The sequence below is a fragment of the Numida meleagris genome, chromosome 5 (genome assembly GCF_002078875.1).
Source record: "Numida meleagris isolate 19003 breed g44 Domestic line chromosome 5, NumMel1.0, whole genome shotgun sequence".
Lineage (NCBI taxonomy): Eukaryota > Metazoa > Chordata > Aves > Galliformes > Numididae > Numida > Numida meleagris.
In genome coordinates, this window is record NC_034413.1 from 9,440,719 (window position 1) to 9,465,837 (window position 25,119).

The 25,119-nt window shown below is 41.8% G+C and overlaps 1 protein-coding gene across 4 annotated transcripts in view; it reads right to left on the reverse strand.

The window, feature by feature from the left end:
- SHOC2 (SHOC2, leucine rich repeat scaffold protein) overlaps positions 1 to 25,119 on the reverse strand; it is a 59,457-nt gene that overhangs the window by 24,203 nt on the left and 10,135 nt on the right. For 3 of the 4 annotated variants that reach the window (XM_021399607.1, XM_021399608.1, XM_021399609.1), the window contains exons 2-3: positions 12,304 to 13,243; positions 384 to 521 (exon numbers count right to left, since the gene is read on the reverse strand). In XM_021399607.1, the coding sequence (XP_021255282.1) occupies positions 384 to 521; positions 12,304 to 13,006 (841 nt within the window). In that variant the 5' untranslated portion in view covers positions 13,007 to 13,243. Of the gene's footprint in view, positions 1 to 383; positions 522 to 12,303; positions 13,244 to 21,920; positions 22,009 to 25,119 lie in introns of those variants that run through there. The other variant, XM_021399610.1, reaches the window with a different exon arrangement.

The window sequence follows — 25,119 nt, forward strand, 5'->3', positions numbered from 1 at the left end:
TCAAAACCACAGCACGCATCTTTTTCTGCCATCTGTTTAAACAGATTAAATTAAATAAGTCATATTTTGTTGTTTCATCCTACATGACATTCTGAAAATGATCAGGAACGCATTTACTTCAGTCTGTTACTCCTAACTTCTGTTGCAAACGCTCTATTGTATTACAGCAGGATTACTTTATGGACTAGGAAGGTTTTTAATTGTTCTAAAGTAAGGTTGTTTAAAGATGCACACCTTCCTTCTAATCTCAAGTGTGAAGGTGCCTTCAGCAGAACACCAGTCATTCTACAGCCACCAATCAACTACTTATTTTTAGATCTGCTCCTCTTACCAGACATTTTGAAGAAGCCATTTATTTTCCCTTCCCCAACCTCTTGACATACCTATGGTTTCTGGCAGGTCCAAGAGCTCATTGTGCTGCAAGTCGAGGTTGGTGATCTGCGTGCAACTTCCAATCTCTTCTGGAAGATGCTCAAGCTGATTGTGCGCTACATCCAGCGTTATGAGGTTACACAGCTCACCTAAAAGCACACAGGAAAATCCAGACATCAAGATCTACAACGTTCAGGTCTTGTTCCACACGATTAATAGAAGCAGAAGGATTTCATTATATTAAGAAAAAAAATAACCTATTGCTAAATATATAAAGTAAGGCCTTTGGGAATCATAATTTTATCAGACAGCTTAAAAACGAGATCAGCAATTTTTTGAAACTTGGATAAAACTTTTTATAGGTTCTCTGAAGAAACCTTATTTACTGGTTTTGTTTTGACAGTTCAAGCTGTAGAACATAGGAATATAAAATCCACACTGCACACCTGTTTCATGCTGACCAGAAATTTAGAACCTCAGAGTGAGTGGCTGTATTGAGTTACAAGAAATCAAGATCGGCTTGTATAGCATATATTACCTTCAGACAGAAAATCAATACTTAAAAGATAGCAAAATTATGTGGCTGACATTTTCATCATTTTTTGGTCATCAAAAAAGGCAACTGTATAAATATTTACACAGATTATTATATACTATATACGTAAGCATAGGTACAACCAGTGAAAGTTTGAAACAAAAGGCATCTGTTAAGCCTTAAAAAGGACTGGACTTGCGTAGAGTTCAGAGCAGCTTTACACTGAACTGTTTCACCTCCGACTTTTACATACCAATCCAAAGGTACAACTAGGCACAGCTCTCCAAGTACAGTATTTCCACCAATTTTAATGACAAACACACTGCATTCTGAGCAACAGTTTGCTGGCTTGAAGAAAATGTGTACATGCCTGAACACAGGCGTAGACATTTGTATTTTTTGGAGCTGACAGACGTGAAATTAATGCAAATGATTTGAATGACTTCAACTCTATTCAGTAAAGATTAGGTCACTGTTTCTGTGTATCAGAGCATCACTCAGACAGTAACTAACTTGGAAGAGCAGCAAATTCCTTTTGAGGGGTGAATGTCTATTATTAAGTTTGATATCTTTGGCACAATCCTCTAAGGATTTTCCCACAGGCCTGCAAGTTCTGATGCTTGGACTGTTCACCCATTAAGTCAGCGTGGGATCACAAACAGTGATTTATTAAACCGTAACAGATTTATGAACTAAGACTCTACGTCTGGTCTGCAAGTGGCATTTATCCACAATACTTACTACGCATCATAAAACAGTTGTTAAAGATCAGCCAAAAAAAAAGTCTTTGCAAAACAGACACCATTTCCTGTATTTATTGATCCAAATTGGGATGTTTTTTCTAGAAATTAGGCACGTGATAACGTAAAGGTGACACTTAAGTATCACCTCCATCACTGTCCATGGACACCTCTCAGGTCAGCATTCACCGATGAAGCAGGTACCCAGAAGAATGCAAATGTAAGCAAAAGGCTGAGCAAGATTTAACGTTCTGTGGTAGCAGCATCTGGCTGATACTCATGAAAACAAGTAGGCAAAGCGCAGAAGGCAGTAGAAGGAGGAGGAAAAACTACAGAAAAAATTTTAACTCCTCTTTACACAAACCAAAGAGAACTCCATAAAATCTTTAATAAGATAACCCAAACATTTTCAAAGCACTTTCAGGTAGTAGCTTTCACATCGTGACTGTTGAAGTTCAGTCCTGACGATTTTGGTTTCATTTGTTTTCACTGCAGACCTGAAGCAATGATGTCAAACTCAAGATGTGGCACAAATTTCATTTCATCACACTGATTTCTCATTTGCTTGACTCTTCCCACTCTACATCTGTTGAAGAAAGACTTGGATTTTTGCAGTAACATTTGCTGCGCTTCCCTTTTGCACCTGCTGAAAACTTTGACAACAGCGAGATACACGTTGCCACAAACATCTCACAGCTGATGCTGGGAAGGAGGAGAAAGAAATGAAGAGACACCCGTGTTTATTTAGCCAGCTGAGGGTCAGCCCACACTTCGGTTTGATTTGGACAGGTACACGCAATATCTCCACAATGAAGATGGGGGCATGGTAAATATACTTAATAAAAATATTAAATGCTAAAATAGTTTGGGGGATTGCCCAACCAATTTCAGATTTTAAAATGGAAATCAGGCAAGAGTTAAGGCTCTATCACATTCAAGTGATATTGTATTATTCAGCTTTTAGTTCATATCGCTCCATAAGGAATCTTGCTCTTGGACACAGTGCTACTTGTGGTTTGACAGCATCTCACCAAAATGTCCTTCTTAGCCTACAGGCAGGAGAGCAGAGGGGAAGCGAAATTCTTACAATGCTTTATCTGAGATCGCTGAGACAACGCTGATAACCTAAAAGTTAATAGAAAGCATGCAAGGTGAATTTACACTGTTGCCGTCTGTGACATGAATTCTCACATCAGATATGCTCTCTTAGCAAGGGTAAAAATATTCAGGCAATGTGGTAGAGGCTCACCTGCATTCACAAAGGCACACAGAGGTCCAGCAATGGAGAGGGAGCCCCAGAGGTGCTCTGACACTTACCGTGGACGCAAAGAAGAGCACTTGGGGACTGCAAGACTTACAGTGGGATCTCTAGGGGTGGGAAGAGGGAGGAGTCAGTGTAGTCTGGGAAGAGTAAGCGTGGGAAGGAAGGAGGCTAAGGAAAAAGGGTCCACTCCTTTATAAACCAATGCCAGCCATGCCTGCACCCAAGGAGGAGAACTTGGCCTCCCTTCTCAGAAATCTACATCAGAAATCAAAACTAAAGTTGTCCTAAAGGAAAGACTGCACAAACACACAAAAAAAAAAAACCACACACAGATAATAAGAGGGGCACTCAAGATGTCAATCATATTAAAAGAATCAAAAATTGTTCTCTTCCACTGTATAACATTGATAAACTTTGCTGAAACATGTTTGTATTTCAACCCAGTTAAGAAAAGACTCTGGCAGTGCACTGCTCACAGCTGGAAACAAGCCTCACCCAGCAGCAGCTCACCAAGGGAGAACCCATTCCCTGCCCCACCACAAGTAATGCCCAAAATACATGGATTTTAACATCAGAGTAGTGAATAAAGGATTTTCTACAGACCACTAGCAACTGCATTGTAGAACTGGAAAACAAGCTAGGAAGTCACATAGAGCTGGGGTTGGATTGTTGGTTTTTTTTTTAAATTTAGTACTATACTATGGTGCAATTGACATGGAAAAAGGAAAGCTATCAAAATAAAGTCTGCCAAGACAGCAGGGAGAAACTGCACGTACTAGCTGGCTTGGTAATAAGAAATTTTAAATTAGAAGTAATGTCCACGTGAAACACATGAAAGAGACTGCCCATAAATAATCTTCACACCATGGTTAATTACACCATATTCTGCCGTTTTTAAAATCTTATAAGATAGAACTGGCAGACAATTCACATGCACTTGTAAGAGAACAATGTTTTCGTAGTCTCCCAACTAACTTCTGGTTAAAAACACTGCTAAAAATACAGCTAAGTATGCAGCTCAAAAAAAAAAAAACTCTAAACAAGGTGAGATGAGCAATCACCTCACTACTATTGAGAGGTACACAGACAAAATGTTACAGCATGACACAGCTAAATATACCTTCTGGAAAAACACAGCCTGATGAAGAGAGAGCCCGGTGTTTTCCACCCAGCGAGGCAGAACAGCAGCCCCATCACAAGGCCAGCCTCAAAAGCCTGTTGTGACAAGAGGACCAAGCTACTTGCCCTGACTTACGTAACTCAGCGTTCCTCTTGGCCATTTAAAACCAGCGTTCAGCTGCATTAAAAAATATCAAAGGATTCACAAATTAATAATAATGCAGGGAGATGGTACAGGGCAGTATCAAACAGGCTTCGGTGCCTCCAACCACCAACTCACCCAGTAGGCAATTCTCCCGGATGGCAAACGCAATTTGCAATACAACCTGTTTTCCAGCGGATTAACTCCGTGCCTGCCCATGCTTAAGCAGATTGAAAATTGTGAAATCCTTCACAACATGATAAACCCTGGGCCAGACAGCAAGAGGATAAAGACTTGCAGAAAGCGTGAGGAAGAGGAGGATGCAGGCAGTAATGGAGCTCAATGCTGGTGCGCCGGCGCTCTGCCTGCCAGCCGGTCTGTAAGGGCAATTATCTGCAATCAGCAGCTCTGTGAACTAATTTCAAATATTCCCCATGGCTGGGATAATTATTGATCTCTTACTAGGTTCCCCGATCTGGGGAAAAAAAGCGAAAGACTTTTTTAGCCTGTCTATAAAACTATTTGAAGTGTTCTGATTTTAGAAACAAAAAGATTACAATTTCAGAGCCTTCTGCCTCACTACAAGGGTCGAGTGCATCTTTAAAACAGACAGAATGGATTTTTTTGCTGCACATAGCCAACTGCTCAACAGTTAGGAAGTCACAGTTATTTTGAGTTATTATTGACAACAAATAGCTTGCACAGAAGAATTAGAGAGCAGATAGAACGAAATCTTAACAAGGTCAGAAATCACATATCAAAGTTAAAATATTCATATAAATCAGCAATGAGCATGGTGCAATATTTACAATTTGCACAAAGCGTAACAGAATCCAGCTATGGGAACCAAACAGACAGAAGCCAAGCTGAACCGAAGAGAAACCCTACAAATCTGGCCTAAAACAAGTTCTGACAAGACAACAGCAAAACCACTTCTTGTATTTCTTTATTTATAACTGAAAGTAACAACTGAAAAGATGTCCAAACACCATTATAAGCACATGAGACACGCAAGAGGGCTACAGATGGGCTTTGGGATGGGCGGTGCGGAGCAGCTCAGGATGCACAGCCCCAGCCCTGCAAAGCAGAGCAGCCATGAAGGAGCCGGGGTCCCAGGGAGGCTGAGTCCTGGGATGCTGGGCATTCATAGTGAGGAGCAGCACGGTGCTCTGACAAATAGCAAGGGCTGACCACGTAGCGCGGCATTAGCGAGGGCAGGCATACAGAAGTTGAATATTCCCCTCTATTCAGCACTTCAGAAGCATTCAAGAAATTCAAATAATTGCAGCACTGATATTAAAAAATTATTGGACTTCTAACAAGCTGTCAGCGTTCACTGGAATAACATCCAGGGCATCAATCCAATTAAGATCAAAGAGGTGGGACTACTTAATCATTATCATAAAACCAGTCCAAAAAAAAAATGCAAGGACAAATCTGACTGGCTGACAACAAAACACTGAGGCCCCACAAGGGCCTGACAGGAATTGGAACCCAGACTCCAAAGCTGAAGCTGGTCAAAACCAAGTGGTTCACCTTCCTGCAGCTCAAGAAAGCAAGCAGAACTGCATCAGTCATTTTCTGACTCCTTGGGTACACGTAGCAGTGCCTCTATTTATTACACTTGTGTTCACAGCTCCAGGCTTTAACCACATTAGAATACAAACATACGAAAATATTCTCAGCCACTGTGTTTGCAGGTATTAGCACGGCAGGCAAACCCAGGAACACAGCTTGGCTTCTCTCAAACTGCTGCAACTGAAGAAGGGGCTTTTAGATAAAACCACAATAAAGAAATATTTCTCTATATTGTCAGATCTGCTAAAAAAAAAAAAGGGGGAAATGAAATTCAGAGCATCACTGAGAAGCTTTGCCACTAACCAGCCATTGAATAAGGTCGCACTACACTTCGTGTGCGACAGACATGAAGTAATGCAGCTGCACACATCTGGTTTGCTGCCTGTGCTACTGAGAACAGGTGCAAGTCTTGTGAAAATGTTTCAAAGTAGTGAAGAAACCACAAATGATCTAAATATTGGGTAGATGGGGGAAGGGAAGAACAGAAGAGAGTCTTAAGAGACATTCCAAGTCTGGTGTAGGCAGATTCCCTGAATTACAATCTAAAAATATTTCCCTTGCAGAACAGCCCTGACCAGATTCTCCATAGAATAAAAGTTGCATTCACACACAGAAAACACAATATTTAGAGTCTCAAGAAACTTGCAGAAACTATGTAGATGCAATTTCAACTGTGTTGACAACAGTAGTTCTATTTGATTTCTATGTTAAAAAGGAAAAAGTCAAAAACTCGAACAAGATGCTACAGTCTTTGCAAAGAAAATATCGACTTGACTATGCAAAACGAGTCCTTCAACATAACGTAGGGGAATGGAATAGAATGTAGATACAAGAAATGCAAAAGGCTAGCTCAAGTAACAGCCTGCAGATTGCTTGGCTTCAACCCAGAGCAGTTCCTCTGGCTTTCATCCTTCTCGTGCTCACTGTCTGACTCACCATAGCATTCACATTCTTCCATTCTAAACTTCAACTTTTGATCTCGCTGGAAAGGACAATTTACCAGATATGGTGATGAAGGCAGAGTCCACCTTGTGACCTCACTTCCACATTTATTCTTGGAGATTGTTTTGGCAAAGCTTCCACGTGGAATCCTTCCCATTAACACTTTTTCCTATGGATGCGACCAGAGATTTAACAGTGAAGTGAACAGGTAAGTTCTGCTCTTGCACTTGGAACGTACACATGTTCAACAAGCATAGGGCTGAGCAGCAGAGTTGTTAACAAATTATTTGTGACTATAAGGACAAGAACAAGGTGAAACACTTCAGAACTTCACGAGACCAAGTCACCAAGCAACAAAATGACTTTCTGTAGGGAACCTGATTTAGCAGAGGGGTTGGACTTGATGATCTCCAGAGGTCCCATCCAACCCCTACAATTTTGTGATTCTGTGAATTCAACCAACAAGACGTAAAGGGATGCATATGGGGGACCAGGAGAAAGACACATCTAGCTTCACGCATGAGGTGACGAGCTTCAAACAATCCATTTGCGTTCAGAAGCAGAACCTGGAAGATGGATCTACAAATTGTAAGTGGCATGGAGGTAAGGATGACAGCTGAGCACCTCGGAATGCAAGAACTGGAGTTCATTAAATGAAGCAATCAAAAGCTGCGTCCAAACCAAACTCGTGGACCTTGCCAAGGATGAGTTTAAAGGAAAAAATGGTCAAGCCCCTGGACAAGGAGTCTACTGAGAATTCCAAAATAGAAAAGCTGCATCAGACTCAGGAAATCCCCAATATGAAAATAGCTGGGATCCAGAAAAGGGGTCAGGTTAAGTCATGTATGCACACTTGCCCTGGTTTTATGCAGACAATTTATTAGGGCCATAGTCGGAGCAAGATGCACTCTTACAAGAAAGAACAAGTATGCAAAGAGCAACGTAGAGCAGCTTTGCCACCAAGAAACTTGTGTAAATAAATTCTCATTGCTAAGAAAAATGAAAAAAACACAAACAATAAAAATTGCTTCAGTAAGATGGGGCATAGCTATTGCTACCAGCACTCCCAGCGTCACACGGGATTATCTGGAAAGCAGGGACAAAAAGGAGGAATAAGATTCTGAAATGATAAACTGGTGCATTTTCAATGGTTCTGTAGGCAGGAACCCATCTTTCCTCAAGCCACATGCAGTGCATTTCATCTGCTGTCATACAACCCATGCAGTCCTACCTGTGAGATTTCCCAAGCAGACCTAGCAGCCGACAGCTGCCGGAAGCAGTGGTCCTGCTCCCCCTGCCCCAGGCCATGCTGGGCCACTGCTCCTACACCAGTTCCACTTTGATCAGAAGCTGCCTTGAACTCAACTAGCTAAAGTAACAGAAAACAAAAGCAGCGAAATTATTAATATTTCTGTTGGTTTAGTGAGATAAATCAGCTGATCGGGGAATAATTCAGATGAAAGAGGCAGGATCGAGCACTAATTCAGCCACTCTTCAACACAGCTTTTAGCTAAACCTGCAAAACAGAACGAGTTAGAAAGAATGTTCTGAATGCTTTCAGTCAAACTCATTTTTAAGCATTTTTAGCTCTCATTCAAACAAATCTATTTATATTTTTAAAATAAAACAGTGTTTATCAAGACCTCAGTTACTATGCAGCCTACTAAAATCAGCTGCATTAAAAATGTAGAGGTAATAAATACGTTGCTGGAAAAGTGGTAAGGGAAGTCCAACAAACAACTGGTAACGACGACTCGCTATGCACCTAGAGCCTGAATTTGCTGAGTCAATAAAAATCTTTTTCCAAAGTACAGAGAATATTTTTACCATTTATTGGCTTACTGAGTGAGTGAGTTCAGTAAGCTGTTATTTGGAGTTAAGAAATCTTCTGAATACTGGAAAGACTGGAAAATTTTAATCACCATCCTATCTATAACAAAGCAACTGGAATCAAGGGACCAAGCTGGTACTACATTCTGAAGAGAAAAAAAAACCAGAAACACACACATCTGTTTACTAACTATAGATGATAACACTTCCTCTTTTGTATAAAGACATTCTGAATGTAAAGCACCTTTTCGCCCCACTGTAGTCACCTCATCTGAGTTTGTATTGCTTAACTGCTAAGGACACTTTAAAGTCCAAAACAGAACCAAATACTGGATTGCATCCCAACAGCTCCACACTTCAAGGTTCATCCCTTATAGAGCCTAATCAAGACAATATTACACTAACAGACCAGTTGTTTCATAGTAGATTCCACCTATCTGATGAACTATGTGTTTTACAAATGTTTTGTAAAATATTTTACCTTCACTCAAGCTTTTATGAAATGCTTTAGCATTAGTTTCAGGTTTCCCTGAAAAGAATCTCCTTCTAACAAACACTAGCACATGCCAGCAGATAAGCATTTGTAGAACCTTATTTTGAAATCGCATGACCATCAGCATATTTTCCATGAGACACCTATCAAAAAAGGGATGCTATCATAGGATTGGAGAAGATCAATTCCAAGTTAAAGAGAGGAGAAAAAACAAGGGGCATCTGAGTGCTACGCAGAGCACTGAACCCCAGCTCTCTGAGGGCACTTCTCACTACGGAACAGCAGCAACACCCCACCCTGCAGGCCTCGAGTCCGGGCTTTTTGTTGTTCATAGCAACCTTTTGTAGCAGATCTACCAGCAAAAGCAAACCACGGGTTCTATGCATGCTTGCCCACCAGGCTGGCTAAACGTTGCAAGACTCTTCCTTGCTGGACAAGTCAGCAGGTCACATAATCTGTGAATTTTTAAAAATATGAAGAAGTACATGAGCTTACCATCAGATATGTGAGCCCCAAGCCTCAGAACAATGGGGTATTTTTGAAAAGAATTTGAAATGTTCCCGTGATATTGCTTTATAAAAGATAATGGCCTCATTTTACTTCCTGCTTTGGTGCAACAAGAATTTCTGCGCTATTTACAAGTTGATAATACAAGAATGTTTACTGTTAAGTTCAGCTTGGCATGTAATATTTAGGAACTGTGCTATAAACATACAGATTAACATTGCAGGGACTGAAAAGACCAGCAGTATTTAAAGTGCACACACGAAATGCAGAGAACTAACAAGTGTTTAAAGAAACAGAGAAATTCCATTGGAAAGTAAGAAATACATTTCTCAGCTGTGTCCAACTCAAACATTTCATCTTTGTACCAGAACAAAGATACATGAAAGTGAAAATCACAGAAGTGAAACCATCTCATCTGTTTTCACCACTTGAGGAAAAAGGTTTTCAAATACTTATTTTGTATGTTTTGGCAGCCGTAACTGGGTTACTTAAGCGTAACAATTCTTTAATTTTTCAACCAATGTAATTACAGGCAAGCTAATCAGAGAAGTTTGCTCTGCATGAAGTCTGCTGTCGAACACAGGAATACCCCTTTGAAGCTCAGCAGAGTGACAGCCCCCTCGCATTCGTGCTTCTACACCCTCCATGCTGAGGTGCTGACCCGTAGCAATAAAAAGTAACACACACATGCATTCATGATTCACTTCTCTAAGTTTCTCCATGAAACTGTTACACATCACCTCTTTCAAGACTGCTGTGAACAAGTGCATACAGAAATGATATACCTAAATGGAAACGTAACAGATGAACTCAAGAAACAAAACAGTTGAGAGACAAAGCACTCCCAGCAGCAACAATATCAGCAGTATCAAACACACCTACAAAAGGTTTTCAAAGGGCAACACCAAGCACTGGAATGTGACACTGAGAAGATTTTTCCTCACATGCTGCTAATTTAAACTTCTGCAGAACTATCCCCAGCTGAACTTCAGAGGCTGACTCTTTGCTAGATTACATTTAATAACCGAGCCACAAAACAGACACGGGTAAAACACTGACAAATGCATAATATAACTTAAGAAGCTAAGTCAGTCACAATTTCTCCAATGGATGCAGGAACACACAGCGTGTTTTGATTGCAAACAACAGCCCCGTGGTTTCCATCCAGTATGATCCTTGGATTAATGAAAGATTCAGAGGCTGCGAGGTTTAAAGTGAAGTGTCAAATAATAGGTCAAAATTACCATTCCTTCGTTCTCTCAGGGGAAATTCCTAGGACTGCTGAAATGCCAGTGCCAACTGAGAAATCACTTCATCAGAAAACATACCACGTTAACTATTTAATTTCCGCTCAGTAAAAATCAGTTTCTGTGGCTACGATAGAATCCGTTCCATCAGCACCTGCAGGAACCAAAGGCTGACACCAGCAGCATTACACTGCTTCCTTCATCCTGTACACGCTGCCCGTACTGCACATCGCTGATCATTTGACTGGTGTTTAAGAAGTTCCAGGAGTTCCCGCTATCCAGAAAAGGTTACATCACAAATCTTACAGATCAAAGTGCAGGAGGAGACAAGTACTGTTGGCTTGAAAAAGATCTAAACAAAAGCAGTTCCCAGCCTTTGTAGAAGATAGTGAACACAGCAACTGACTTCAGTAACACTTACCCAAGCCAGTGCAGAAGCGTTAACAGGAAGAAGTCCCACACCCATTTTAGAAATAAATAAATAAATCTAGGCACAGGAATTTACTTGTAATGGTACAAGGGCTAAGCATCTTCCAGGAGCTTTTTCTCCCCACTTTAAGAAGCTGCTTCGACTTTCTTCAGTGCATGAGGTTTCTGTACCCTCTCCCCCCCAGCAGCACTAAGCGGTGCTTGTAATGTAAAAACTGGAGACACATAGGAAAAAAAGCTTATGATACACTCTCCCTTTTATGAAGCACTTAAGTTATTGAAATACTGCTCGAAAACAGTCTGATGAAGAGATGTATCCCACGAATCTGAAGCTATTAGGAACAACTTAGTAGTTATTGAAATACAGCCGTTCCAGCACACTTTCTGTCATAAACTATTTAAATCAATAAACCACTTTTATATCATTTCACGTAACCATCTTTCATAGCTCTGTAACAACATTTGGAAAAAAAAACAAATATTATCCATTAAAAAGTCATAAGAATCAACAACCACGCATACAACGTTTGGCCATTTTATACTAAGCTTCCACACATTAATATATTCAGAACTTGGAGAAAGCAGAGGCTTTCACAAATCATTAACCCGCATTATTAACTGTTATGGCATCCAACAGCTTGCTCATGGTAATAGCATGTAGCACCTTTTCTACCTTCTATTACCATGGTCATATCCCTCTGTAACATGCCCATAATGTGTTTATAACTTGCAACAGCTCATAAATGATTTATAAAGAAATCTGAAAGTAAGATGCGCCCTTGTATCTTTTCTTTTTCTTTCAAACCATCTGGGCTTTAAAGACACAATATGTGGAAAGCACAAGGAAAAGATGAAAACAAGATCTAGCTGGTTTTAAGATGATAGATGAAGAAAAAGGAGGGTTGCTTTGTATGAAAAAATATGTCCTGGGTACTGATTACTCTCAGTATAAGCTAACATTGCAACAGTATGATCCAGACCACAATTTTATGCATGATTCAAATGGAGCAGAGCACCTGAAAAAGAGGTGGTTTACATACACCTAATGGAATTGCAAAATTAACTTCAGTACAGACTTAAGCCTTTAATCAGCGCGATCGCTTACCAATTTCAGCAGGTAGTTGCTTGATTTTGTTCTCTCGTATGCTAAGCATGGTGAGTTTTGACAAGTTTTTGATATCCTTTTCCACAGTAGTTATACGATTAAAGCGTAGGTAAAGAGTGGCGAGAGAAGTTAGTCTATACACCACCGAAGGAATCTCTCTCAGTTTGTTATGCCGCAGGTCAAGCATGCGCAGTTTCTTCAAGTTATCAAGAGAGTCAGGCAAACTGGTGAGTGAATTCTCACTCAGGGCCAGTGTCATCAGGTTCACAAGGCAGCCCACCTCTGCTGGTAGAGACTGCAGTTTGTTACTGTATAAATAAAGTTCTGTTAACTGCGTTAACTCTTTGACAGCCGATGGAAGCATGTGTATAGACCTCTTGGACAAGTCCAAGCGCATTGAATTTTCTTCCCGGCATTTATTTAGCTCTTTGATCACTTCAGCATTGCTGGATTTTTTGCGGGTACCTGTGGCTGGATTAGGTCTTTTTATCGTATTGTCCACTGAAAAAGCTACCCCAGGCTGCGTGCTACTGGAGTCTTTCTTTCCATCTTTGGCATCTTTCCCTTTGGTCTTGGGCTCCTTCTCTTTGCTTTCTTTCCCAAATCCTCCGGAGGCTTTGGCCTCCTTCTCCCTTTCTTTTGACGACGGGACTTTTGGATCCTTCTCTTTACAGTCCTTTTCTTTTCCTAGATTACTACTCATGGTGACTCAACACTTAGCAAGCACCACATGAAATCCACTTCTGAAGTTAACAAGAGCAATTCACGGCTGTGGCTACAAGGATCCTTACAACATGCAAGTGTTGAACCAAGGGAGGAGCTTCAGAGGTGCGATACCCATTTGCTACATATTGGTTCTGAAGGCACTCTTTTCCTAATCCCGGTCTCAGGAGATTCTGCTGTTAGAGATTAGAAGGTCAAGCGCTCCGTATTAGTACTTCTGTAACACAGGAGAGAAAAGAAGCCAAAGTTAGCGTAAATACAAAATCTCTCTTTCACTTAAGCGCTGAATGTTTCTACCTTGAACCAGCACTCGCTCAGGTTAATGATTTGTCCTTCACTTAAACATCAACAAAAAAATGAAAAACCCCAGTGTTAATACAAAAATACTACACCCATGGCTCTGAAGATCCACTGCAGAAGAGCTATAGTAATTAGTATACATGAGAAAAGAAAACATAATTCTTAGCATAATACTGCCTTCAGTAGTACATTTCAGTCATGAGCTACCCCCCGATGTCATTGCTAGTTCTTAGCACAACATCCTGGTCGTAAGCATCAACATTCTCTCTTCCCCCAGTCAGTAAAGATCTGCTTTAAGTGCCTGTCTCTACAGACAAACCTATGCAGCCCCATTCTTTCAGCACAAGAGAGCCTCAATTCGATCTGCAGTGAAACCTAACGCCGCACTGAAATGCAACACTCTGCTTCGAGATCTGCCTCCCGACCTGCTCCGAGCCACGTGCTGCACTCTGCTTCCAACACAGGACAGCATTCTCTCACCAGTCACCTGCAGAGCTGGAAAATTTTTAAAAACCTGAAGTTCATTTTAAAATAAACCTACTGATAAGTCAACTGGGAGCTCTGAAGGAATATAACACATTATGCTTCCAGACAAGCAAAACTAGGAAGGAGTTTCTCATTAGAGTAGGTTACAGCATGTCTTTAAACAGTACCTTCGCCTTTCCCCACCAATGACTATAACGCGGCCACAGACAGTAGCACAGATTCATACAGGAAGTCAGAATACCGGGCACTTCACAACTCTGAATACTCCCAAGAGGTTTTTGAATGTATCTTCATGGAAGAAAATAAATGGAGAATCAATGGCAGCAAGAATTTCGTATTCCACATCAGCCCACCATTTAGCCTAGAACCAACTTTCCTTTGCGGAGCAGCATTCCTTGACAAAGAGTTCTGCTGGCAATCCAGAAGAGCCCCTTGCTTTTCCCAGGCACAGGAGCTGCTACAACCTCCTTAAGGCCACCACGGGAACTCTGCCTCTTTCCTGACATTCCATCCTCTGCACAAGTCCATAAAGCTGATAACCAAAATCAATTAAACAATATTTTGCATGCTTGAACCATTAGCCCTCTGCCCGCATTCATTCCTGTGGCAGCATCACACAGACCGTGCTACAAACCCCACTGCAAAACCCTGCAGCTCCCAGTTACCGTATCCCAGAGCACTCTGCTGTAAAGGGCTACAAGCAGCCTGGGAGCAGCAGCTTTTAGCTTTTCTCCAGTGCTGAGATTCCCAAAGCAGTATAAGCTGGTTCCTTACTGTATACTCAAGAATTTACACCCAGCTTTTACAGCATCCATTAACCTGTCCTAATCTCAAGATTACCAGCCTTGCCACATTCTATTTTAGAACTTCTCTGTGCTGTATAATCTACATGCTTGCAAACCTCCAGCAATAGGAAGCACAATGACTCTACATGCAAAAAGCCAGCTGACAGCAGGGTAAGAGCCTCCAGTGGCTGTCAGCTGGTCTTCAGCACTAACACACTCTGTTTCTAAATGTTTGTAAACTCTGCTCATGTAGCAGTGCCCAACAGCTACAATCACAAATCAGCCCTTAAAGTAGAAAAAAAAAAAAAAAGGAAAATATTTTTTAAAGATAAAAAATAAACTTTAAAAAGGCTGCTGTTTTCAGTTCGATTGAATTTAAGAGACAACAACGGAGACCTGGTGAATGTCTCATGGGCAACACAGAGCGGGTTTCGGAGGAGACTGAGAAAGGAGAGAGCTGGAGATTAGCGCTGGTGCAAGCTCAGCAGAGCAAACAGGCTGCAGCACTTCACTGCCTTCACCAGCAATGACTTGTAGCTGGATCTCTGAAAATAGCGTGCAGGGTGCTCCCTGTTACAACACACTAGCTCAAGGTTTCATTTTCTAGTAAAAAACAAACACTTTTGCCTATACAAAAGTATAAAACATTGAGAAAGAAGGATTGAAATCATCATCCAAAAGACAAAGACAATTCCTGGCACAACACGAGAGCAATACAAAGGGCCACCGCCAGACAGCTCAACCTTTCCTCCACGTCCAGGATGCCAGGAGGCAGCTTGCAAGCAACAGGCAGCTGTGGCTCTACCAGAAGCGGGAGCAGAGCGCAGAGCGCAGCACGCCTCCAAACGTACACCGCGCCAAAGGCATGGCAGCAGGCTGACAGCGACACGCACAGCTCCCGTGGCACGATTCTCTCTTTTCTGAGGATTTTGATCATCACCCGAGACCACAGAACACATCCCAAATAATCCTTCTGGGTGGTCCCGTGTGGAGCCAGGAGATGGATTCGATGATGCTTACAGGTCCCTTCCAACCCGGGGTATTCACACAGGCATGGCCATACAACTTCATTGCTGCTGCTGGCCCCCGAGCCCACGAGGTCACGCACGCACTGAAGGTAAGCACCTACGTGAGCTCCTGGAGGACACGAGCACAACCACGCACTGCACAGAAGCAGCCGAGGATTTTTCAAAAGGTTATTCATATTTTTCGAGCCCTTTTCATTAAAGGACAAGAGTCACCATCAAATCCAAACTGCAGCCAAACAAGCACTCATTGTATTTCCAAAGGAGGGCTTCTTTTAGAGATATTTTTAGCAAAAGGAAACTCAATGAAATTAGCCAGTTCTGCCAACGACTTCCATTTTCCAATGCTGCTCAAACTGACTTCCTGTCAATATTAATTGACATAAAACCATTTCACTGTGATGTGCTGGAGAACTTGGAAAATGGAGTAAGGATCCTGCTCGGTGCAGCATATAAAGGAAAATGGAACTTTTAGAGAACTTAAGGAATATAATCCCTTTCCTGTTCTGAATATTAAAAAAAAAATGTAAAAATCTCTGTAAACAGATCTAAATAAACAGCTCCTGAATTTTAATTCATCCCCCCTTCAGCCTGGAACACAGAACCCGTGTACTGACAACTGTAACTGCTGAAGTTACAGAAACAACTGACTGCAGCCTGAACTGTCTCACCCTCCTGAAACAGTAACACTCCTACCTCGTGCACACTGAAATATAACAGTAACTGAAAGGAGATTTCAGTATCTCTGAAAAATACAACCCAAAACACCCAAGCAACAACTGCTTTATAAGAAGCACACTGAAGTGGGAATAGTAACGTTTGCAATCACAGGAACACCACTAAACCTATCACTTGCAATCTGGTAAATTAATGATGTTGTTTCCTGGACGTTATCTAACACAATGTGATGCCTGAGCAAAAGGATCTCACCCAGCCACTGGTCAGGGAAGGCTGTAAAAGATGGGACTGTGTCCTACCTGCCACTGCACAGCAATTTTGCCTCCCTACCCACACCAAAAAAAAAAAAACAAAAAAAAAACACCCTACTGCCAATATCACCTCCCAGGTCAGCAAAGACTTCCTCCATCTTTTACATTTGTCTTTATGTGAATAAAGAAAAGCAATTTCTAGTTTTAACAAGGTATTTAAAGGCAAAACTCTGGTCCTAAAAGCGAACGGACCTCTCAACAATTCCTTAGGTTTCGCAGATCCCCAGTAAGCTTCATTCATATATTATGAAAGCCAAGACCTCAAGAGGAAGAAATATATTAGAAATGAGAAACATATCTAAAATGAGAAATTATGCATGCAACAATGAATTTATCTCACGGAACAGAAATGATTTTTCTGTTTGTTCCAGTTGTACTCAGCCAAACCCAACCAGGCACACGCCACGGCTTTGGCTTTTCAATCCAAATCACCAAGATCACCGAATATTAAACGTGTCAAAGAAACAAGGAAATAGCAAACAAAGTCGGCAAACAGTGATCGCACTACACAGCAATTAAAAAAGAAATAAAAAGTAAATCTGAGGTGGCAACTCTGATCTAGGAAATACTCATCAGCCAGACTGCGTGGCTTCTACCAACAAGGCAGAGTTCACATGCTACTGAGTAATTACAGCAACACCTGCACACGCACAAACAAGGCATTTAAGAAAATCTATTTCTTCAAGTACTTGCCTTTCACTTAGAGTCACGTGGCGGTGTATCAGAAACATCACACTGTGTGATGCACCACAAGCACAAATAAGCGATGGATGAAACTTCAAGTTCAGACCGAAGTGGCTACAAAGACTTTCCATTCTCCATACCGCATATGCAAAAAACGGTGGCCACTACTTTCATTTCAAAACCCCAAAAGCCGAAGCCAACTAGCCCCTTGCAAACAAAGCAAATTCTCTCCTATGATTTATGAGCTTCAAACGTCTGACCTACAGAGTTTTCATCTGTGTCAGTGCATCTGAGCTCTGCTGCTGCAGCCGCACAGACCAGCCGGGAGCAAAGTGCTGACTCAGTCAGCAAGCGGTTGCACTGCTCCTTCGCACACAAAACCTCATTTCGAGGTACTCAGGCAGCAGAACAAGGAGCCAGCACGCAGCCACAGATCAGAAAGCAGCCCGACCCGTCTCCACAAAAGGAGCGCTCCCGAAAGATGCTGGCCAGGCACTGCTTTGTTTTTCTTTTTTGGATAGAGAAGTCCTTTATGTCAGAGCACAACACTGCAATGGTTGCCTCATCCTATAGAGAAAGGAAACTATTAAACTCACCTCCATCCCGTAAACAAACAGCCAGCAGATGGTAGCTTGCCACCTGCCCGTCTCTCCTGCTTTCAGTACACCTGCGGGTGATCCCACGTCCCCCCCCAGCGCCCTCCACACACAGCCCAGGGGCAGGCATGGAGCACAGCTGCCCACCAAGCCCTCTGGGATACCCTAATCACCAAAGGACCATAGCCAAGAGCGCTCTGCCTGCCTGCACCTTCCATGGACGTGGAGCAGTTGAGCAAACATTTGAGTTTGCATTTGAGCGAAATCCACAGGTAGAGGGGAAATGACCACGTCAACATCAGGACAGGGCAGGGACAACAAGTAGACTGTTCACAAAGGTTTCCTTACATCTTACTCGTGGTTTCTTAAATCTGTAGACAAATCTGTAACTGCAGGAACATAATTACGAATCAATTTGCACTTGGAGCTGAAGGTACTGTCAATGAGCAACTCAGCTTCACCAGGTGCTCGGATGCCAATCACTTCGTACTGCAAGAACCAGGCACAACTCCCAGGACATCCCACCCCAGAGCTCTACCCAGCCCAGCTCTGCAGCAAGCACCCAGGCACACGGACGACGGTGTTGCTTACAGAGCTTCTGAGCTCACCTGTTCGCTCACTGTGTGCTTGCACTCAATGCCATGTCACATACCAAAGTCCAGATCTATCATGACAAAAAGGCCACCTGCTAGCAGATCGAAAACCATCCACACCTTGTGTTCCTAGGGATAATCTTCATGCCCTGCCTTTGAACACATCTAGCTAGTACAAAAATACACACGCACCGTGATTCATGCTGTATGCTCCAACATTATTTTTTATGAAGCATTTGCTCTTTTTCTCCTTTACAGGAAAAAAAACCACTAGTCGTTAGCCAAGTTATAAAACGGCATTTAGTGTTTGCAGAAATAGATTCCGAGAGCGAGTACAAAGCATTCTGCTAACACCACGAGGCAGCTTATTTTAAAAAGCAAAGAGGTGCCGGTCCCACCACACACACCTTTGGGGCTGCATGTCCCATTTCCAGGAGAACCCGTGGTACCAGAGGGCAGTGCAACACCGCATGGGAGGTAAAATGTGAACACTGGAACATGCTCAATAAAGCACGCTTCCTGGTCTTAGTATACGTCCTGAAAACTAGGTATGTCTAAAAAGCAGATATCCAAAATGGACAGCAGACTAGGAAAACCCAAGAGCAAAACAGGAATGAATTCAATTAATATAAACTAGGACTGAGATACATGTAAGAACAGGCAAAAACGAGCATCTCCTTTATCTGTAGGCTTTTTCATTTCTGCAACTATACAAATTCTGCACCCACGGTCATATACTATCTCCCATAAAAGCAAATGGTAGAATCTACCCACTACACCCACTTGATCAAAGATCACTTTGTGGTGGCAGAAACCAGCTTCCCGCCACAAAAAGCTCGGCCGTTACCATCATGCAGCACACAGACGCTCTCGTTTCTCACTGGCACTTGGTGGGACTTAGAAAGCAGAAGCAGTCCATCACAGCTCCTCATCAAGCCCTACAAACAGGACCAAGTCTGTCACTCACTGCTTTGCTACAAACTGGTCTCGCCAGAGGGGATGGAGCAAGCTTTCAACCAGCATCAAGGATCTTTTTTTCCTATTCATCTCCTCCTCTTAGCAATCAAGAAAACGTATCAAAATAAAACCAAATGGGAGACAAAACAAGAAGGATGGGCAGGAGAGAAAGGAAACGCACGATGAAACAATGGAGTAATGTATTCTGCATGAACTTACATTACGTTGATCTTACAGAAATAGGAACAAACCACAAATCTCAGCTCAGCTAAATCAGCATTTCTCTATTACTACCTAGGGTAGCATCCTACCCAAGTTTCTACCAGCAACACAATTACCTTACAGAAAAGCTAAATTATTGGTTTTGTTACCATTTCTCCTCATTTCTTTGTCTCTGAATTTGATCCAGTAAGTTTGCTCATCTTTTTCAACATGCTTTTATGTAATAATTACGACCATTTTGCAAAGTTCAGCGCTGGATGACTCTCAGTCCTTGTATTTTCTGACCATAATTAGTGACTGTGTAAGTCACAAGATCCCTTTGCAGAGGGTTACTATGCTAGGAAAAGAGCCTATCTGAAAATCTACTTAAAAGGCACTTTTAACGTAATTCTGAAGATGAAAAGGAGAGATGTCTGTGAGAATACAGAACGTGAAGAGCCAAAGCCACAGTAAGTACATATGGCATCGTTACTGCACACTGTCTGGCCCTCATTAAATTTTTTTCTAGCTAAGATAATTTGCAGTTCTTGATGTTCAACTCAGAGAAAAGCCTGGATTTGTTTGAACACCTAGTATAAATATAACTCGTGTAGAGAAAAGGACATACGCAGTACAGTTCACTTTCCAACCAACACACGAGTCTGGAAGACATGCAAGTGTCTGATAAAGTCCAAAAAATACATATTTACCTGCAAGTTTCCAATTATAAATCTCCTTGCTTTTAAAAGTCATCGGCACATTTTGCAGCTAACTTGTTCTCAGAAAACAGAACTCTTTCTGAAAAGATCTGCATTCTTCCCATAGAAAAGGGAAGAACCATTACTGGAATCAAATTAACTCCTATTTAAATGTACGTTTCCACCACGTTTACAACTAAATGAAATAAAAATTATTTGAAAACTGCTTAATCGTGAGCTGGAGTTGTTTCCTTCAGAGTGACATTTTTCAAAAGTTCACATTGTTTAAAATTACAGGGAAAAAAACAAGTCAGAAATTCAGAAGTTTAAATGAAAAAGATCCACACATCTTCTCCTGCTCCTGTTTAACCAATGTCTTCGCAGTGAGATTTTTTTTGGTTCTGTTATCTGACCACGTCAGACAAATGCACTGGTCAAAGCAAAATGATTCAGGCTAAGTTTTGTACTCTCCTTCTATCTACACTCTAAGAGAGCGCTGTGCCTCAAATGTCATCTGTAATACTCTCCTCTCATTTTCCAGCAAACATCTGCCCTGTCATGATGCAATGGACCACTTCTACTTTCCAAGTATTCATACTGAGATGTAAGAACCACAGATTGCCAAAGAGAGATGACATTTTTTCCCTGTGGTACACGTGCCCGCTCCAGCTAAGTTCTCACCGTGGCTACACCCTGTACTTCTACCACGTGCATTCTGCCCAGACTCTCCACAGCCTCAGCTGAATGCTGCACTATGCCCCTCCTGTCCTTACCCCAGTGCTGCATGGCTCCAGCACTAAGCCACTTACACGTTCCAAGGGACAGACCGGCGTCCTGTGACGCCGCTGGAAATGGAACTCAGCCACAGCTGCACGAACACAGCAACTTCAGGATACCTTGGGGAACCTGGTAGATTAGCAGCACCACAGAAACGTAGGCTCATTATATACCATGATAAGGTGACACAGAATAAAATTGCTCCCAAGGCTTTTCCAAAGCTTTCAAATGTTTCCCCCCTAAGAGCAAAGCAAAATTAAATATAATGGCATAAAGCAGTGAAAGACTATTTAAGCAAATTGATGTATATTATGGGTGGTTCAGGTAGTACCATGCAGAGCTATACACAGCCAGTGCTCTCTGTGGTGAAAGCTCTTTTAAGTGCATTGACCTTTTTTAGACTACGCTCCTCAAGGCAGATGCTTCCCAGTAGCTGTCTGCCAGCCCTCGGGGTTTTGAGATGGCTGTTCTATGGTTCTGGCTTTTTCACTGTCTGAGGGAAAAGAAGATAGAGGGACATTACTTGGTTCAGGGGGTTATAAGACTAAGGGCTGCTAAAAGCACGGTGTTCATATAAACATAATGTTAAAAGGAGTTCACGAAACCCTATGGTGTACTCTTGTTTTACATCAGGGACTTGCAATCTGCTAAGAAGCTGCCTTGCGCCGTGCTGAATTTCACCACGTTCACTTCTGGCCACTTCAAAACCTGTAATAAGAAAGCTGCGAGGAATTCCTCTGGCAACAAAGGACTGAATATTTCATAAACCCTGAGCCTGTTTCACCTCCTCAACTCCTACACACCTCTTTCTTTTGATAGAAGGCATTCCCACAGAGCAAGTCAAAGGCACAGTGGCTGAACAGACCCTTCCTATATGGCAGAGAAGTGCTCTCCTACAGCCCTCCAGGCATTCTGTGAGGTCACAGCAGCTGTGTCAAGGAAAAAAGCACCAACAGCCTGCCTGGGGGGGGCAGGACAAAAGGTAATGGCCTTAAGCTGAGACAGGAGAGGTTCAGGTTGGATATTAGGAACAATGTCTTCTCAGAAAGAGCGGTGAGGCACTGGCATAGGCTGCCCAGGGAGATGGGGAGTCACCGTCCCTGGGGGAGTTCAAGAACTGTGGAGATGTGGCACTGAGGGACGTGGGTTAGTGGGCATGGTGGGGGTGGGCTGACAGTTGAACTAGACGATCTTAGTGGTCTTTTCCAACTTTAATGATTCTATGACTCTATGGAGCAGAAGCATGCTGTAAAACATAGGCCTGGAAGCAGCACATGGGAGCTGGAGCAGGAACAGGGACAGGGCACGAAAAGGGACAGAAACCAAACCTAAGAGGATATCACAGATATAAAATTATTGAGACAGCAATCATCCCACAAGTGTCAGTCCTGCTCCTGCACAACACACAAGGAAGGGGTCCTACAGAAGGCAGATGCATGCAGTTTGAACACACACTCTGACAAGCACAGGCACCTAAAGCACCATAAGCCATCTTGCTCACACCTGGTTAATTTTGACTACTTCCCACTGCCAACCTAATTGTCATAACGTCTTAGAAACAGTAATTTTATTTAGTTTTTACTTTAAAAAAAAAATCAACATTTAACACTAGCATTAAAAAAAACAAAGACAACATTCGACTTTATATATATATAAATATATATTTGGGTGGGTTTTCCAAGACTTAGGTTTTAGCTGCTATTTTTTGTCTGATGGTCAGGACATCTATCAGCTAATGAGCTGAATACTGTTCTGCTCATAACAAGCAGCCTGGTTAAAAGATTATTTCACACACTATCAATTCTGGAAAACACACGATAAATTGGGTATCTTCACAGGAACAAGATGTTTTCCTTCAAAAGGAAACAAAAAAAATGAGAGAGAGAGAGAAGAAAACCACTGCGATCCCTTCCAAACAGATTCTTCAAAATCTGTTCAGATGAGGCATCCTTTTTAAAAAAAGAAAAAAGAAAAAAGGGTCTTCAATGACATTTTTATTAGAAATAGTGAAAAACATGATTTCTGCTTGCCAAAAATCAACCGCATGACACTGTCTTTAGCATGCTTGGAAGCTTTGTCTATTGCAAAAGCAGAAAGTAGCAGCAATGTTCATCTGAAAAAAGTCATGGGAAAAAAAGTCAAACAAACCGAATTAATACTACAGATATTATGCAATAATAAGCTTCATCACTTTCTAATAAATTAAATAAGATAACGGAAATTAGAAAAATTGATGAAAAGACAGCCAGGCTGAGAGCTGCATGGAAGCTGAGAGCTGCTGCAGCAGAATGGAAAGCACAAACCTTGTTCTGCATGCCCATTTATACTGGATGACACCCTTGCACCTTACCACCCCTCATATTAGCAAACAGATGTCATTGACAGAGGTCTAAATAATTCACCAAGGGATCACCTGATCTGTTTGTGAACATCTTCAAGTTGTAAAACAATGGAATAAGGCAAATGCAACCTTTACACCTCCTCAGGCACAACGCAGCATCACCAGGCATGCTCGTCTCTGCTATCCACATCTCATGAGCACCACAAGAACACAAGGAGAACACCTGGAGATGTGAAAAAGAGCTCCCTGACAGAAAGACAAAGAACTTGAACTCCAAAAAATAAGTATTTTTAAATTAAATTGATTAATTTTAACAAATACTTGATACCTATGTGTTCCTTTTTTACTTAACCATTCCCTAAAGAGTGGGAACAGAAGGGAAAAAGACACAGAATGCCACTTCCAAGGAAGACAGAGAGGACAGATCCCTATGGCAAGAAAGACACTTATTTGTGTTTCCCCTCCGGAATCAGAAGTAATTGCAAATAGTAATTGTGTTTGATCACTGCTATGGGGACCCAAGTTCAGGTGCTGAATGGAACAGCGGAGAAAAAGAGCAGCTTAACCAACAGTGATTACTTGAGAGTAGTGACAATAAAGTAAAACCAAAGCGTAACGTTTGGGTAGCTCATGGAAGTTACACAGCACTTGTTTCCAAGATCAAAAATGTGTATGCATCCTTGCACGCAAACTAAAAGCAAAGCATGAAGCAGCCTGAGGACACCTGAGCTCTTCATGGATCAAGCACAGAGCAAAAAGAAAAAAGAAAAATGAAAAACAAAAGAGTCCCTGACCACAGGGGAAAGTTTCAGACATTTCCAGAGAGCAAGACAGTTACAATGAGTGTGCTTAACTCTCCAAGTCTTATTTAAAATAAATAAATATAAAGGAGCAAATCAGAGTGGAGCTAAAAAAATGCCATTTGTTTCAGCTACAATTTCCTTTCTTGGAAGCTTTCACTTCACCAGTCATTATTTCTAGATATTTCTTCAAATATTAAAAGGCCTGCACAGAAGGCACGTTACTTCTTCAAAAATCCCTATGTTCCATCATTAAGAAAAAAAAAAAAACAGGGAGCAATCTACAAGTGAAACTGGCAAGCTTCACAGCCCAGTGCATTGCAAAATTATCCTTTTTTCTCTCTCTCTTTTTTTTTTTTAATTACAACAGCATCAGCATATGAGAACACCTCGCACTGAAGAACAAACCTTACAGACGAATGAAAAGCTTGATTTAAAAGAATCAAATCAAATTCCCTGCACTGGCTAATTAGTCTGCCCTGCGATCACATGGGTAAGTTTTTATACAAAGAAGAAATTTCTATTTGTCATTACTTCTCAGGGTTGGGTGTTTTATTTACACCAGGCTGCAAGCACTACACAGTGCTACAAACTGTGCACTACTAATACCCAAAGGCAGGCAGTACTCTCAGATGTATGGTGCCCCAGTCACACTAGATGAAGAAGGATCGTACAACTGTCCCTGTGATCTGACCCACAACAGAATGCAGTGCTCAGGAGCTGGTAGTTAGAGTTTGACAGCAAGAAAAATCAGAGTTTGAATGAATGCTACATGTTGGAGTTGTGGAATTATCATCTTTACTATGGTAAACCTCTTATGAGAGCAGCCACGTTAAAAGCAGTCAAAATCCGAGCAAAAGG